The 18,185-nt window shown below is 41.9% G+C and overlaps 1 protein-coding gene across 3 annotated transcripts in view; it reads left to right on the top strand.

Moving 5' to 3' along the window:
- LOC144684758 (protein phosphatase 1 regulatory subunit 12A-like) overlaps positions 1 to 18,185 on the top strand; it is a 180,301-nt gene that overhangs the window by 119,864 nt on the left and 42,252 nt on the right. For 2 of the 3 annotated variants that reach the window (XM_078548945.1, XM_078548944.1), the window contains exons 13-15: positions 2,413 to 2,553; positions 3,417 to 3,575; positions 15,644 to 15,742. In XM_078548945.1, the coding sequence (XP_078405071.1) occupies positions 2,413 to 2,553; positions 3,417 to 3,575; positions 15,644 to 15,742 (399 nt within the window). The remainder of the gene's footprint in view (positions 1 to 2,412; positions 2,554 to 3,416; positions 3,576 to 15,643; positions 15,743 to 18,185) is intronic. The other variant, XM_078548946.1, reaches the window with a different exon arrangement.

Below are 18,185 nucleotides of genomic sequence, written 5' to 3'. Positions count from 1 at the left end.
CAGCTTAGTAACTTGTACATTTCCTGTCTCATTAGCCTTTTTTTTCAAGAATGGTCCAACGTTTTTTAACTTGCTTGTAACTCTGTATCCTAACACTAGGAATTAGTCTCATGGGCTTTTTCTCCAGGGTTTGAATGTTGCCCTCATTCCTCAGTGACTAGATCTGAACACAATATTCAGGGCACAGCCTGACCAGAGCTCCAAGACTTTGGAAATATGGTTCAACACACTGTTAACTGATGTTCAGGAGTGACTGAATATGATCAATATTGAGTTTACTGCCACAGTACTCCCAGGTCTCATTCAGCCTCTCTCCCAGTTAGTTCAACATTATTCATTTAAGCAATTATGTCTCCACTTGTTTTCTTTCAGTATGTAAGAGCCTGCACTACATTGTGTTAGATTGAAGTACTTTACCCCATGGTTCCCACACTTTGTTTAGGGGACAGAGCTGTAATGTTATTCAGGAGATGCTCAACAGAGCCTGATCACCCGAAGTGAGGCATGCACTGAATGTTCTGTTTTTCATCTCATTTTAAACTCTGAGCACATAAACAGCCTTTCATACTGATACAATGAGATGATATCTCTTCAGCTATGTCCCAATAGTCATGCTCAACATCATTGTACGGTTGTAACTTTTGTTTACCTATCTAATAGTTTCTCCCATGCATCAAATGATTCTTTGAGCTCTTAACATGAAACTGGCCCCAAAAGACCAGCAGCATCTGATTACTTTTAAAGCTCGCTTCAAAATTGTTCTCCTCACCCAGAGCAAAACTTTGCAGTTTTTAAATAGTACAGCTCAAAACCAAATGCTTTTTTGCAGAATCTATTAAAGTTAAGTCTACAATGCTTTTCACTCTATTCTGTCTTATTCCCTCTCTTTTCTTCTTGTTCCTTCCTCTCTCCCTTCCTCTGAGAAAAGTACTATCATTTTTCTCATGTTATTTCCAGACCACCATTTGCATCTACAGTTTTCACGATAAACCGTTTTCTAAACGTTGGAAGTATACCAGAGAGCAATACTTTGCATTCTCGATCGCTGAGTTTTGAGACACTCCTGATCTTCTGTATTGGACAAACTCTGAGCTCTCCTTCAGCCAGGTTGTAACCACACTTGCATTCATCCAAGTAAAATAAAGAAAAAGCTTGCATTTATATAGTGCTTCTCCATATCCTCAGGACACTCCAAGGCACTTTCCAATCAAGGATTTACTTTTGAAGTTCAACCACTATTGTTGTATGGGTGAATACAGCAATCAATTTGCACACAAGGTCTCAAGCTAGCAAATGAGTGACTAGACAATCTGTTTTAGTGATGTTGATTGAGGGAAGAATATTGGCCAGTGCTTTTCTTTGAATGGTAGTTGAAATTTCTTTATACTTCCATTCCATTATCATTGTATGTTGAAATTAATCCAGATCTTTCTCACCGTCATGCTCGGTAGCTCATTTCCCCCATTGCCCCTCCCTCAAGCTAATGCTCTGTTATACTGACTGTATCTTTAACGATGCTGTTCCTGCTCCTCAATATCAGCCTCTCATTAGTGTGTTTTATGTTTATTTTCAGTACGTTTTTTGATGTAACCAATACAGTGACATTAACATGTTGAGAACAAAGTAGTGAATATTAAAACAGGTGTTGACTATAATGTGAATATCTTCATTACATTTTCCTATCATTGAAGTTTTAATGCTTTGGTAAAAAATGTTGTGAACTCAGGTTTGCTATTTACTGCTGTGGTGTATTTAGGTAAAATCATCAGGGGCCAAAGAGCAGGTCTGACATTGCATGTTCTTCAGAAACAGCCCACCTGATGGGTGCTTGCCACATATTGCCTGCTTGCCTGTTCTTCACCCTAGTTGTGTTACTGTCTTGGAACATACTTTAGCCACTCGTGTCTCATTACCGCCTGTGTGTTGTATCTTAGAATTCACTTGCTCCTTAGCTCTGAATCTGTTATGCAGTGCATGGTAATGTATTTAATTGCAGAATGCCTGCCTCATTCAGTGATAATCCCTGCGCTGTGCATTGAGGTGCCTTTATCGTTATTGCAATTGTCTTTATCCTGCGTTAGCCAATGCATTTGCTGTGTCTGTCTGTATAATTACTGTATATACTCTGCGTGTTAGTCTATTTCTTTCTTGTGCAAAGCAGTCTTTGTATGTGTGGTATGCCCTTCCTGCCAGTCTGAATATTTGGAACTTGCCAGACCCCGTGCTTCAACATTCAGTTTGTGTGTTTACTGACTGTCTTTCTGTGTATATACTGCCTTCAGTCCATGTAAGTCAGGCCTCTGCTTCTGTTCTTGTGGTCTGTCTAACTCCATGCATATAACCTGTGAGTTCATGTATTTATTATGCTGTTCTTTTCCTGCATGTTTGTACACTGTTCTGCCGCTTCACTAGTCACTTCTACCTGAGAGTGATAGGCCGCAGTTATAGTGCGCAGGACTTCACAGCTCGTTCCAGAATAATGTCAAGTGCGGCCTCAAACCATAAAGTTACTAACTCTGACTCTGCTTCTACCAACGTCATCGCATTTAAAAGGTACTGGTCATATTGGTTTCTCTCAACATTATATATTGTGCGTCAGGAGATGAACTACTGCATTAACAGGACATGCTATTTGGATTAGCATTAGCTTGGATTCCTGTTCAAATCTCCTCTTGGTGGCAGTGGGCTAAAATCAGTCAGTAATTTGGTGAGGAGGAAATCATCCTTTTGGAATTATCCTTTCCGATATTCTCATGATTGTGCCTAACTACAGGCTCGTATCTTGCTGGGTGAGCTGAAATATCAGAACTAGCAGCGTTCATAGTTTTGAGTTCAGGCCTTAGCTCAGAGTCTGGTGGATCATTTTATGCTGTACAATGAGGCAATGGTTGAATTATTTGTCTTGCTTAATTGTTCAACGGAGGGTTTGGGGATTATAGGAATTGTCTAGAAGTCCTTTTGTGACACAGGCTGTATTTTGAAAGCGACCACTTTTCAACTTGACCTGAAGGAAATAAAACCCACAGACAAATCCCTCTACTACCATGAGAACACCATATTAACAGGATAAAAGTCAGATACAACAGAGAGGAGAGATGGATAAAGTGGTGCAATCAATCTTTTGACATTCATGTTGAGGAGATTTGGGTCTCAGATTGAACTTGATTGAGAAGTTCAAGTGGGACAAGTAACTGGTGCATTGTTTCCCAGACTCCTGCCAGTCTCGGTTGGATTTGAGCTCAGGTCCCAATGTGAAAGTGCAGTGTCGTGTCTAACCCACTGCACCTGTCAGCCATTTACCTTTTTCCCAGTCAGTTTCACTGATAGTTCATTGTTATTGTTTATCTGATGTGCTTCCTGCTGGATTTTCTCTTTCTAAAAGAATTCTCTCTTTCCACTATATATTTTTCTTGCAGCTCATCCTTTGGAAGGAGACAGGAAGGTCTTGTCAGCAGTTCTGCCCCAGGTTCTGTCACCACGCTCTCCAGCACAAGCTCTTCCACCAACCCTGCCAGTAGCCGGGCCCTGACCATGGGCATCTCAGCAGCATCTACAGCTGGCACTTACACAAGCCGGTAAGAATGTCGCAGCACTATGTTAACCTCATCCTTTCCTCTTCTGTAGTCTGGAAGCCATGGTTCCCATGATCCATGGAGGAACATGTCTGTAACAGGTCCCTGCAAAGCTGCCCATTCTTGTCTTTGATTGTAGTTTCTCATCATCAGGATGCTGACAATTTACAACAAAGCCTTCTCTTTACCTTTTCCACCTCTGTCTCTCTCTCTGCCCTCACACAAAAAAAACTCACAATTTTTTTTCGATTTCATTATCTTATTGTTTTGAGAAAATTCCTCCAATTAAAGATTGGGAAGACTGAAGGCATTGCCTTTGATCCCCACAACAAGCTTTGTTCCCTAGGCACCAACTCCATCCCTCTCCCTGACAATTGTCTGAGGCTGAACCAAACTCTTTGTAATCTTGGTGTCATATTTGATCCTGAAATGACCACATATCCAAGCCACCATTAAGACCTCCTATTACCACTTCCGTAAAGTCACCCAATATCCAGTTTGATTCACAACAACCACATTTGCAGGAAAGATTTGCAGTCTGAGGAACTTCAGCTCAGATGAGCTGGAGTCCGAGCTTTGGGACATTGCAGTGCAACAGGGAGGGAGAAGGTTACCTGGACTCTTTATTCCAGGAGGCAGTCACACCCCTGAGGTTAAGTACTTCAGAGATGCCGATTTTTCCGATGGCTGGGTTCTCGCTCTGCCACCCGAAAAGTCAGCGGGGATCGCAATCCTGCTCGTATCGGCTGCCATGCAGCTACTTAACATTTGGCTGACTGTTAATTGGTCAGAGTGAGAATTCTGCCTCCATCTGGGGAGCAAAGATCCCACCTTAGGGTGCTGTTGGCCATCACTCGAGCCTGGCTCTGCTTGGATTAAAGCCAGTCCCCATAGAATGGGAGTAAATGGAAGCCAGGCTGAAGCTAAGTCCGGGTATCAGCAGAGGGCAGGCAGGCCCCAGTGAGGGGAGCAAGGGTGTTGGGAGCAGAGTTTGAGAATCTGGGAGGACAAGGGCTAAAGGGGGTATGACAGTGAAGGGGTCCCACCCCTAGCCCAACACCCAACCTGCGTAGCAAAGATAGCAGCTTCCCTCTGCTGTGGGTCATATACTCTTTCAAGTTATCAACAGTCACAGATTGCAACTCTTTGAGTACAATCACAGTTCTTGGTTTTCCAGGAGTGGGACATGAACCCACAAAGTGCCTCATCCCGCACCTGCTGTTAAGTGGATATTAATTGACTACTTAAGGGCCTCAACAGGCCCAAGAGTGGGCAGGCTGTTTGACACCTGCACCACCTCCCGTACAATGGGAAACAGGTCGGGAGCGGACGAGTAGGCGACAGGAAGGTCACATGCTGTATTTTACAAGCCCTCTACCTTCAAACCCACTGGCGGGTGGACCATAAAATTCTACTCCATATTTGGTCCCTGGTAAGGGACACGAGCCCTGTGACAAAGAATGAGGCAGGTATGGGGATTCATAGGTAATACTGGAGGAGCCTCACCTCTTGCTCTTGTTGAACAGTTTTGTATTCCTTACAGCCTGTTTAGACGAGAGCAGGGACAGTAGGGAGGATGAGCAAACTGACTACAGCACCATTGTATAGGGCGCAGTAAAATGAAATGTGGTGGTAATAGGGAAAAGTATAGTTAGGAGGTTAGTTCTTGTTCTCTGAAGCCAAAGCGTGAGCCCTGAAGGCCTTGTTGCCTGGCCGATGCCAGGGTTAAAGGACATTTCCTTGGGGCTAGAGGGGAACTTGCAGTGGGAGGGGAAGGATCCAGTTGTCATTTGGGACTGTTGCTTAGAACAATATGTTGTGCAACCAACCAGTGACAAGGCTATTTTAGATTTGGTTCTGTGCAATGAGACAGGATTAAATAATGATCTCATAGTGAAGGACCCGCTAGATAAGAGTGATTTTAATGTGTTGGAATATCACATTCAGTTTTAAAGATGAGAAACTTGGGTCCAGAGTGTCTTAAACTTAAGTAAAGGCACTTACATGGGTATGAAAACAGAGTTAGCTAAAGTGGACTGCAAAAATAGATTGAAAAGTCAGATGGAAGATAAAAAGAGCAGACATTTTGGAAGATATCGCATAACTCTCAACAAAGATATGCTCCATTGAGAAAGAAAGACTTTACGAGAAGGATGCACTACCTGTGGCTAACAAAGGAAGTTGAAAGAAAAGGCATACAATGTTTTGAAGATTAATGGTATGCCAAAGGATTGGTAAAAATTCAGAAACCAACAAAGGGTGCCTAAAAAAATTAAAGAGGGAGAAATTAGAATATAAGAGTAAACAATATGAAAATAGACAGTAAGAGCTTCTACAAGTCTATAAAAAAGGAGTAATTAAAGTAAACATTGGGTGGAATTTACAGCCCTGACGTGTGGGAGCAAAACGTGGCGAGCTGCTCAAAACTCCATTGGCTTCGGCAGGACCAGAAAATCCCGCCAGTGGGAGGGGCCGCAAAATTCCACCCATTGGACCCTTAGAGAAGGAGACTGGGAAATTAATGGAAACAAGGAAGTGGCAGAGACTTTGAACAACTATTTGTATCTATCTTCACAGAAATAGGAATTTAGAAGAATGAAAGGTGATCTTATTGAAACACAAGATTTTGAGGGGGCTTGATAGGATGGATGCTGAGAGGATGTTTCCCTTTGTGGAGGAATCTAGAACTAGAACTAGGAGGCACAGTTTCAGAATAAAGGGTTTCTCTTTTAAGATGAGATGAGGCATTTCTTCTGAGGATGGTGAATCTGTGGAATTTTCTACCCAAGAAAGCAATGGAGACTGAGTCATTGAATATATTCAAGGCCCCACTAGATTTTTGAACTATAGAGAGTCTAGCAAATAAGGAACACAGGAAAATGCAGTTGAAGCCAGACCAGATTAGCCATGATCCTACTGAATGGTGGAGCAGGCTTAAATAACCATATGACATACTTATGTTCCTGTTTCTTATGTTCTTATATTCACTCTGCCCATTTGCTGCTGAAGCCCTCATCCATGCCCTTGTTTTCTTTAGACTTGACTCTTCCAATGCGTTTCTGGCCAGCTCACGCATTGTACCTTCTGTAAACTTGAGGTCATTCGGAATCTGCTGCCAGTGTCTTTACTCGCACCATGTCCCTTTCACACGTCACTCCTGTGCTTGCTGACCTACATTGGCTCCAAGTTAAGCATCACCTCCATTTTAAAATTCTTATTCTTGTTTTCAAGTCCCTCCATTGTCTCGCCCTTCCCTATCCCTGTAATCTCTTCCAGCCCTACAATCCTCAGATATCTACACCCCTCTAATTCTGGCTTCTTGAGCATCCCCTCTTTTAATTGGTGGCCAAACCTGCAGCTGCCTAGACCTTAAGCTGTGGAACTCCCTAAATCTCTCCACCTCCCAACCTCTGTTTCATCCTTTAAGATGCTCCTTAATAGCTACCTCTGAGCCAGCTTTCGGCTATCTTCCCTTAATGACTCAGTGTCAAATTATTCTTTTAATACTTTTGAAGCACCTTGGGACATTTCATTACATTAAAGACACTTTATTAATACAAGTTGTTGTTGGTATCCTATTGACATTGCTGTTTGCGTTTATTATTTCTTCTATCTGGTCATGGTGCAGTATTGATGGGAAGAATACATAGCTCAAACTGTCATATTTGTGTTTGTAGGTTGGTAACATGTAATGGTGGAGTTTGAATGTGTCGTATTTTGAAAGTACCAGTTTGCTGAAAGCTAGTGATAACTAGATTCCGAGGGATTTGGAACCTTTATAAGTACCTAGGACTAGCAGCTACAGTACACCAGGAACAAATGCAAAATAATTAGTAGGAAAGCAAAGGACTGAGAAAAGAAATAATTGTTAAATTGAGCAGTGGTACAGTTTAAGGAACTGGAAAGGAATGTAGAGGTGGTGGATTCATTTATGAAACCATCAAGACTGTTGGGCTGCAGCAAACAGGGTTAATAAGGCTCAAGTTCAATAGCAAATAGACAGAATGGAAATCATGTATCATGGCTGTATAAGTGGTGTTGGATCCCACCTGGAACGCTGCCTTCACTACTAATCATGGGATCAGTATTGTGAATAGGAAACTTGGGCTATTTGGCCTCATAATCCGTAAGAGGGAACCCCATTGAGGTATGTAGAATAAAATGATGGAAATAAATCTGGAATACTGCCCCAAAAAGATCTGTTGTAGGGCTACAAGAAACAAAATGAAAATTTAGGATGAATATCAGGAATTTCTTTGGGCAAAGAGTGATCAAACACATAATGGACTTCCAGGTAGGACAGTAGATGCAAAAACCCTGGAATCATTTAAAGAGCTAAGGAACTAGAAGCTGTGAGGAAGGACGACAGAAGCCAGGATGGCCAGATTCTGCATCTATTTTGTGATTATCTTTGAGAGGTCACAGAGGCAGGCAGCAATTATCAGAATTGTTACAGCGGAGAAGGAGAGCATTCAACCCATGGTGTCTGGGCCAACTCTCCAAATGAGCAATTCACTTAGTGCCATTCTCCCACCTTCTCCCTGTAACCCTGGACATTCTTCCTTTTCAGATAACAGTCTAATTCCCTTTTGAATGCTTCAGTCGAGTCTGCCTCCGCCACACACTCAGGCAGTGCATTCCAGGCCTTATCCATTCACCGCATGAAAAAGTTTCTCTCATGTGGCTTTTGCTCATTTTACCAATTACATTAAATCTGTACGCTCTCATTTTTGATCTTTTCATGAGTGGGAACAGTTTCTCCCTATCTACTCTGTCCAGATTCTTAATGATTTTGAATACCTCTATCAAATCCCCTCTCAGCCACCTTTTCTGCAAAGAAAACAGTCCTAACTTCTCCAATTTATCTTCATAACTGAAGTCCTCATCCCTAGAACTGTTCTCATGAATATTATCTGCATATCTCTCCAGTGCCTTCACATCCTTCCTAAAGTGCATTGCCCAGAACTGGACGCAATACTCCAGCTGAGGCTGAACTAGTTGTTACTCACAATAAGAAGATTGCAGTAAAATAATTAATCCAGGCTGGTCTTTTGGTTCTAACTGGTTTATTTTCAAGACGACTCCTCAGTGCTACTGACTTCTAAGTAGCTTCCTTCCCCCAAAGTGTTCCAGCTGTATCTTTTTATTCTGTTTAGATGGGATAATCAATGCCCATCACCTGTTTAACTAGCAATTGGTTTTAACAAGGTGATTGCCATATTAACAGATTCCCTTCTTTTTATTAAAAACTAAAAACTTTAAAAACATTTTTTTTAAACAAACAGAAGTAAATAATGTTACAAATTTCCACATCAATAATTCCTGAATTTCTTTTACCACAAAAATAAACAATTATAAAATGAAACATTTTTTTTTCATTGCATCATTAAAAGACACCCCTCTAACACATTTAATAATTTCTTACAGCAGGTACTTATTTTCATAAAACAATCTGATAGTTGGTGACTTGTGTGAACCCATTGTATCTTAGAGATCTCTCTTCTCTCTAACATCTCCTTTATGTTGGCTTGGTCTATTCTTAGCCTTTTTTCTGTGACACTTTTCGTGGAATGAACATTGTCCCAAAGAGACCGGTTATAAACATAACATTCTACGGACAAACTTTTCCCACATTGCCCCTTATAAAATATTTCCGTCAGTATATTAGAAAAGTAAACCCCCATATCTAATGCTTCTACCAAGGCCAGCATTTCAGCAGCTAAGGTACTTTTCACTACCCTTTATATTTTCTTGGCCTCCCAAGCCAGTGGGCAACATTTATCATGTTTTCCCACCAAGAATATGATAAACCTTGCTGTGTTAGAGTACCCATCTGGAAGATTGGCATGTGAAGCATCACTAAAAATGACCAACCTCATATCTTCTGGATCACCCAAGGCTGGAAACTTGAGCGCACATCTCAATTTTTTTTGTGTGTGTTTTATTTGCTCTAAGAACGTGTTCAACTGTTGCATGTTTCATCATGGTACTCAGCTCCAACACATCATAACTAGCGTCAGGCCTAGTCTGAGTGCACAACCAGTTTAACTGCCTAGTAAAGCTCCTCAACTGTTCCGTTTCTTCCTTGGTAGAAGGATCCTCTTTGTGAGGATCTACCACGAGTTATTGGGATATGATTAACATTTTCTAGATAAGATTGTTCATTCAATGTCACTCCTAACTTATTCTGCTTAATGTCTAAACCTATGTATTTAAAGGCCCCTGAAGCCTGACCTCCAACCTAGAATTCCTGTATCTTCTCGATTACCCATTGTTCAAATTCTACAGCACCTCCCCATAGGAAATCATCAACATGCATGATAAATATTCCAGCTAGTTTCTCCCTATGATACCAGTAGAACATCACGGGGTCTGCCTTTAACTGACTGCAACCTGTTTTCAACAGGACAGACCTCACAGAAAAATGCCATACTCTTGATGCATCATTCAACCCACTTGTTCAATTTCCATAGCTTTCCTTTTACATACCCAGCTTCTTTGGGTGGTTTAAAAAAAAACTTCCCTTTGAAACTTCTCCCCCTGTAAAAACATAACCTTTATATCACTCGATTTGCACTCCCAGGCATAGGATGCCAAAATAGCTTAAAAAAAATCTTCAAACTTACTTTCCCCACAGTAGATGAGACCACTCTGACATCCTGATCTCCTACTCTCTCTTCAAAGCCTCGGGCTACTAATTTCGCTTTGGCCTTATATGTGCTGTCTGGGAGTACCTTTTCTGTACAGATTCATCTGTGAAATAAAGCTGGCTGCCCTGGGTCAGGTATTTCAGAATATACCCCAAATTCCTTCCAAATTTGTAACTCTGTTTTGCTTCCTTTATCAGCTTACTTTCCAATTTGCTGCAGCTACTAGAATCACTCATTCAAAAGGACTTCTACATCCATTGAAATTGCTAGCTTGCTCTCTAGTCCTCCTTGTTAAGCTACGGCCTCTACTCACATTCATCTCCCTTTCTGGACTGCTACTATATGATCGTCCTCCCATGCGAATGGAACTCTGTTCACTAGTCCATGATTTTTTTTCTAGGGTCACAACCACTTTCTGGTTCACTGTCAGAACTCATACTGTGCTTTCTAGGTTTCCACATCTTTACCTCAGTTTGCCAATCAATAGGTCTTGTCTCTGGTCCTCCATCCTCACATTTAGCCAATGTTTGTATTTACCAGTGGCCTTTCCTGCTCTCCCTATGATAGTGGCATCCCTCCACACACTGGCCCCTCCTGGCATGTAGTTACCTTTGTTCCCACTTTGGGTAGTTGCCCTTTTGGATGAATAGTGTTGTCCTGTAACTCAGTGTTACTTTGTTCATAGTCAGTCAATCCTGTATCTGCTGTCGTCTGCTCCTCATAACTACCCAGTGTTTGTGTATGTGAAGTGCATGTGCTTCCTCACGTTCTATGTCCTGTTCAGAACCTGTAAAGGTATAGTCAGTACCAATTAACCGTGAAAAATGTACCCTAACAGTTTGATTACTGTGTTGCACAATTACTACTTTCCCATCACTCCCTATAACCTTGCCAGGTCCTTTCCACTCTTTCTGGCTTTCCCTTTTATAATATACCATGTCTTCTTGTCTAAACTGTATTCCTGATGGTCTTATGCAGTGACGTAGGGCCCGCCGAATTTTCTCCGAAACCTCAGCTTTAATGAACGCTTTGCATGAGGGCAGAAAGCTTTCAGATGGGCAGAAAAGGTGGAGCTAAGGCTAGTCCCTTCTTGAGTAGGGGAGCACCTGACAACACCAAAGGTAACTTTGGATTTCTTCCGTACACCAACTGGTAGGGACTGTACCCCCTAACCATTTGCAGAGAGTTCTTTGCATGCACCGCCCATCCTAGCACCGTTTGCAGTTTACAATCTGGTTGATCGGCTAATATTTTATGTATCACGTCATCTATTACCGCATGGTTTCTTTCACAAAGACCATTACTAAATGGGCTCTCAGCTGCAGTGTGCATAACTATGATGTTTAAATCTTCACACATATCTCAAAATTCCTCATTATTGGTGAGGAACTTCATGGCTGTTCCTAATCCTATTCCTACCCATTTCTCCATGACCTTATCGACAATGGTCCTTTTGTCTTTACTACGTATTACAGTGGATAGGCTAAATCTGGTTGCCACATCTATGAAGTGTAGTAAAAAATACCCCTCCCCTTGTCCCAAACTTTCAAGTCTATTGCCACTGCATCGTTAAACTCCCTGGCTAGTGGCAAGCTCACAACAGGTCGCGGTGGTGTCTTGAGATATTTAAGGCAAATTTCACACTCAGCAGTGATTTGTTCAATAAGATCATCATATCCTTTAATCGACCACCCCTGCATCTTGAAGTAGAGTCTTCAGTTTCTGTGGCACGGGATGTGCAAACTATCTATGTAATTTCCAAATGATCTTTTTGTCCACCAAATTCTTATTCAGTAGTTAACAAAACTTCCATGATCTTTTTGATGAGAAATCTCTGGCTTCCTTTGTGGCAAGTAGTAATGGCCTGACTGATTACAAACACGAATGCTCTATCATTCTTCATACCTAGCGTCATCTGAGTTGCCTTCATTGCAGCTCGACTCAACAATAGTGGTATCTCACTAGAAACCACATCAGTACTGATAAACAGATTGATCCCTGCTGTCTTACAAGGGAGGACCACCCGTTTGGAGGATGTTAATGTATTGTCATCTCCGAACCTGAAACGGGTAGAGCTTTCATACTCCTTGACCTTCCACCGGTCTGCCTTATCGAGAGACTCCAGAAAGCAGTCAAACCAGTCCATGCTGCTCACCGTAGAAGTGCAACCACTGTTCAGAACTGCACAGTTGAAGGAATCTACCATCAAGATACTCATCACCAGATTCAAACTCTCAGTGATCAACACAATTCCATCATGGCAGTCACCATCATCATTTTCAGTTTCAGATGAATCCACCTCATGGGTCACTTCAAAAAACACGATTCCTTTGCTGTGGGCAGTTCATTGCGTAATGATACTGGGAATCACACCAAAAGCACCGATTAACCATTCCCCATGCATTTTTTGGGTTTAAACACCTACGGTCACCGTCCCAGACACACTTTTTGTCCTGACTCTCAAATTGGCTAGGGTCACGACAATTTTCAGACCCCTTTGTCATTAACCCCAGCTTTGTATTGGAATCTTCACCTAATATTTGGTCAAACTCGAAATTCAGCCACCAATGAATCCTCTACCCTTTGTTTCACAGCATAATTGTTCGCATTTGCTAAGAAAGTGGCAGGGAACGACTGTTTCCCCAGAAATCTTTTCAGGGCAGCAGCCTTTTAATCTTGGAGAAGCTCTTCCCCCCCGAGGATTGAGCCCCCGTTAGTACTAAAAGACTATCAACGTGAGAAATGCAAGCACAGTCCAGTAATTTAAATGCCAATACCGATTCTGGAATTTCAAGTTCAAATCTCTGTAGCATCCTGTACAATTTATCAAAATCCATGATATATTCTTCCATGGACTGATCATCTGATTTCCTAAACTATCAAAGATCGTCCAAGCTTCATACACTTCCAATCCTTTTTGTAAAACTTATACAAAACTTGTAAAAGAAGGTTCAATCCCTCTTCATGATCCAAATCATCCACTTTCCACTCTGAAAATACCCCTCTCCTTATCTTTATTTTGGCTGGTGATGATAATGCCAAAGCCATACCTTGCTTCTTCCAGGGTATGGAAGTAACCTGGATCTACATTTCAACTTCAGCCTTCCATTACTGATAAGGTTCAGAGTCAGAAAAAAATTGGTGGATAGTCATAGCTTGCAATTTTGCACCATCCTTCTGCCATTCCATAACTTAAATTGTTAGCAACAGTACACTTCTTTGCCCTCAGAGGACTGAGGCAGAAAGCTTCATAAACAGCAATCAATCAGCAAAGCTTAAAGTTCATCCTCCGCTCCCATATTACTCACAATAAGAGGTTGTGATGGAAGAATTAATCCAGGCTGGTCTTTTGTTTCAAGCTGGTTTATTTTTCAAGACAACTTCTCAGTGCTACTGACTTCCAAGTAGCTTGCCCCCACCTCAAAGTGTTCTAGCGGTATCTTTTTATTCTATTTAGATGGGATAATCAATGCCCATCACCTGTTTAACTAGCAGTTAAAACTACTTGTTTTAACAAGGTGATTGCCATATTAACACTAGTGACCTATACAAGTTCAACCTCTTTGCTCTTGTACTCTATGCCCCTATTAAAAATGCCTAAAAAACTACGCTTTATTAACCACGTGCTCAACCCCTGTCCTTCCACAGTCAATGATTATGCACATATAGACCCAGGTCCCTCTGCTGCTGCACTCCTTTTAGAATTGTGACCTTTATTTTACATTGTTTCTCTCTGTTCTTCCTACCAAGTGAACCACTTCACATTTATCTGCATTGTACTTCATATTGAAACACATAGGATCCTGAGGAGATTTGATAGGGTAGATATCGCAAGAATGTTTCCACTTGTAGGAGGGACAAGAACCAGGGGATACATTTTAAGAATAAGATGTCAACCGTTTAAGAGGGTGACCAGGATAATTTTTTCTCTGAGGGTCGTTGGTCTGTTTCCCAGAAAGCAGTGGAGGCTGGATCATTGAATTTATTCAAGGCAGAGTGAGACAGATTCTTGATAGACAAGGGTTATGTGGAGCAGACAGCAAAGTGGAGTTGAGACCACAACCAGGTCAGCCATGATCTTATCGAATGAGGGAGCAGGCTCAAAGGTCTGAATGGCCTACTCCTGCTCCTAAGTCCTTTGTCTTTGTGTTCATCTGCCAACTGTCTGCCCATTCCACCAACTTGTCTATGTCCTTTTGAAATTCTACACTGTCCTCCTCACAGTTATGAAATATGATTTCAGTATTGGAATTTAGGCTGTGAGCCGAGTGCCTGGTGCTCCATGATTTTGCAGCTGTAAACTTTGCTATCAAATTTCTCCCCTACTGTTTTTCTAAGAGAGGATACATTGAGGTGATTCAGTTGGCTGCGTTTGCTACCAATGCCGTGCATGTGCAGTTCCAGTGTTTTACTCCATTACGTCATTGCGGGCAACAGAGTAGGCAGTGGCCACAAATAAACAAGGAACAGCATGGTGGCGCTTATACTCGGCTTAGTTAAGAAAATAAAGGCCAGGATACTGGAATGTTCCTCCTCTCTTCATCCTTTTTTTGGAGAAGCCTCTGCCTCCCTCCCTCCACGCCCGAGCCCCTCATCAACCCCTGCTGTCCTGGAATGAAGTTCAACTGGGAACCTTAAACTAACCTGCTAACGGGAGTGGGAGGGAAAGTTGCACCACACATGCAAATACATCCCCGGCCAGTCGCCCGCCTTGGTGCTTTTTTTAAAAAAAATCTCTGTTTGGGACAACTTCATGGCTGAGGCCAAACTTGGGAGCTTGGGTACCGCCTCCACTTCCCGCCCATTGGCTCCCTGCCCCCCCATTGCCCAATGTGCGACATGCCTGTCAATCAAACCGTCACCATAGGATATTATTCCTTGTCCAAAAAAGCTTTCTGGCAGGCTGGGCACAGTGGAGTGACATCACTGGATTTCTGCACATGCACGGACCAGTGCGCATGCGCAGATGGGTGTTGGTGGCCATTTTGTGTTGGCAGGAGATAGAGTGGATTCAGTTGAGAGTTTGAAAATTATAAAAAAGATTGATAAAATTTGTTGAGACAGATTGTTGAATGTGGTGGAGGGTTCAAATGGAGGCCACAAGTTATGGTTCAGTAGATAAAGGACCTACTCAATGTGGGACTGAGTCACCAGTTTCAGTGGGCGGAAGGCAAATTTGGCTGGATAAATCTGATTTACAACTTGGAGCCTGGCTTACAGTTGATACTTTGCTGTGGACTTGAATTCAAAACAAGATGTAAACACTTTGTCAAGTTTGCCGAAAGGATGATTATGCGCAGATCACATTAGTGGTAAAATGTGTCATGGAAATTTGATCAAGGACCTGAAGTGGCACATTGTACATGGTGCAGGAGAACACTCGTTCACATGCCTGCCTTTTTTTCTTTTTCATACCCACAGCTCCCTGACTCGGAATCAAGCTGGAAATGGAGCAGGAAAAGAGAGTAATCCTACCACACAAGGCAATGTTTCTGGCACTGAGAACCGTGAGAGACGCAGGTACCAGCTATAAGTGAGATTATAGAACGATGCGTGCTTGAGAATGATTAAATGCTGAAGCAGGTTACTTTGTATATATACTGATTGTTGTTCTGTTGTTTGCACTGTTTAACTGCACTGTTGTTTAACTGAGTTGTAGTTTTGCTGAAAGAAAGGACTTTGATATTAAAGTGTTATGTCACCAATTGAATCCCTTTAAGAATAGAATCTAGTGTCATTAAGACTCCTACCTAACATAAGGTTACCGGTCTCAATCCAATTCCTTATGGGTGTGGACGCACAACACAAAATTTTGTCTACATTATACTGGTTGGAATCACATTAGAAGGTGCCTGAAAAACTCTGCTCTTTCTCACCTGCTGCTTAACACTTTGAGTCATTTACCATTACCATGGACAACTCCAGAGCTGGGACCAGGCATGTCTAATTATGAAGTTGCCATCATATTTGTATTCTGACCATATTATGTGTCCTTTGATTGATACCTTGCCCAAGGTTGCCCAAGACTCCACTCTATTTCCCAACCCATTTGTCCTCCTTATCAAGAGCAAATTATCATCCAACTCTCTCTGTTCCCTTACTGATGATGTCACTCGACTAGAACAGCTCCGTTCAGGTTGCACACGCTCAATGCTCAAAACTCGTTTTCTTGCAGTACTGAGCGCTTAAGTTCAAAAAGAAGGCCTACTATAACCTTCTCAATGCAACTAGGGATGGGCAAGAAATGCCAGCTTTTCCTGCAATGCCCACATCCCAAGAATTCATTTTATTAAACTGTGCTATCAGGAGTAGGATTTGTATCCTGTGTCCAAAAGAAAAAAATGTCTATTTTATATCATACAATCTTTAAAATAACTAGAACTGAAATAGGAGCCGCTTTTCACTACCAAACTTCTTAATGGAATTGAGAAACCTGCTGTTTGTGACAAATGGGCCTGGTTATTTGACCTGTAAATTAGTTAAAAGTCCAGACGCTTTTATATACACGCTGATGAAATCATACATGGAACCATAGAATTATTATGACGCAGAAAGAGGCCATTCAGCTCATTGTGTCTGTGCCGACCAAAAAAAAGAGAGAAAAAAGAAACTAGTCGCTCATTTTAATCCCACTTTCCAGTCCATAGCCTTGCAGGTTGCAGCACTTCAGATACATATCCAAGCACCTTGTTACTGAGTTGAGTGTGTCAGCCTCAACCACCAATTCAGGTAGTGAATTCCAGATACCCAACAACCTCTGAGCGAAAAGGTTTTTCCTTATGTTCCCTCTAATCCTTCTATCAATCACCTTAAATCTGTTCCCCTTGGAAATTGACACCTCTGCTAGGGGAAACAGGTCTTTCCTATCTAGGCCCCTCATAATTTTGTACACCTCAATTAGGTCACCCCTCAGACTCCTCTGTCCTAAGAACAATAGCCCTAGCCTATCCAATCTTTCCTCATAGCTGCAATTTTCAAGTCCTGGCAACATTCTTGTAAATCTCCTCTGCACTCTCTCCAGAGCAATTATGTCCTCCCTGTAATGTGGTGACCAAAACTATACACAAAATTCCTGCTGTGGCCTAACCAGCGTTTTATACAGTTCCAACATTACATCTCTGCTTTTGTATTCAGTACCTCATCCAATGAAGGAAAGCTTTCCATATGCTTTCATTACCACTTATCCATCTTCAGGGACCTGTGGACATGCACTTCAATGTCTCTCTCTTCCTTAACCCCTCTCAATATCCTCCCATTTATTGAGCAATCCCTTGCTTTTTTCTCCTCCCCTAATGCACTACCTCACACTTTTCTGGTTGAATTCTATTTGCCACTTTTCTGCCCACTCAACCAAACCATTGATATAATTCTGGAGACAACAGCTATCCTCTTCACTATCAACTACATGGCCAACTTTTATGTCATCTACAAATTTCCAGATCATGCCTCCTACATTTAAGTCTAAATCATTAATATATACAACAAACAGTAAGGCCCTGTGGAACGCCACTGGAAACCGCTTTCCATTCGCAAAAATATCCATCGACCATTACCCTTTGTTTCCTGTCATTGAGCCAATTTTGGATCCAACTCGCCACCTTCCCCTGTATCCCATGGGATCTCACTTTTCTGACCAGTCTGTCATGTGGGACCTTGTCAAATGCCTTACTAAAATCCATGGAGACAACATCCACTGCATTACCCTCATCAATCCCCCTTGTTACTTCCTTAAAAAAATTCGATTAACTTAGTAAGACATAATCTTCCCCTACAAAACCATGCTGGCTATCCCTGATCAATCGCGCCTTTGTAAGTGACAGTTTATCCTGTCTCTCAGAATTGATTCCAATGATTTTCCCACCACTGAGGTCAGACTGACCAGCCTATATAAATAAAACATTAATAGATATGGGACACATTAAATGTGAGATATGCTCATCAATGTAGAATACAAACATCAACC

This window comes from Cetorhinus maximus, chromosome 9 (assembly GCF_964194155.1).
Source record: "Cetorhinus maximus chromosome 9, sCetMax3.hap1.1, whole genome shotgun sequence".
Taxonomy (NCBI): domain Eukaryota; kingdom Metazoa; phylum Chordata; class Chondrichthyes; order Lamniformes; family Cetorhinidae; genus Cetorhinus; species Cetorhinus maximus.
The sequence above is the reverse complement of the archived record's forward strand: the minus strand, read 5'-3'. Positions and strand labels throughout refer to the sequence as shown.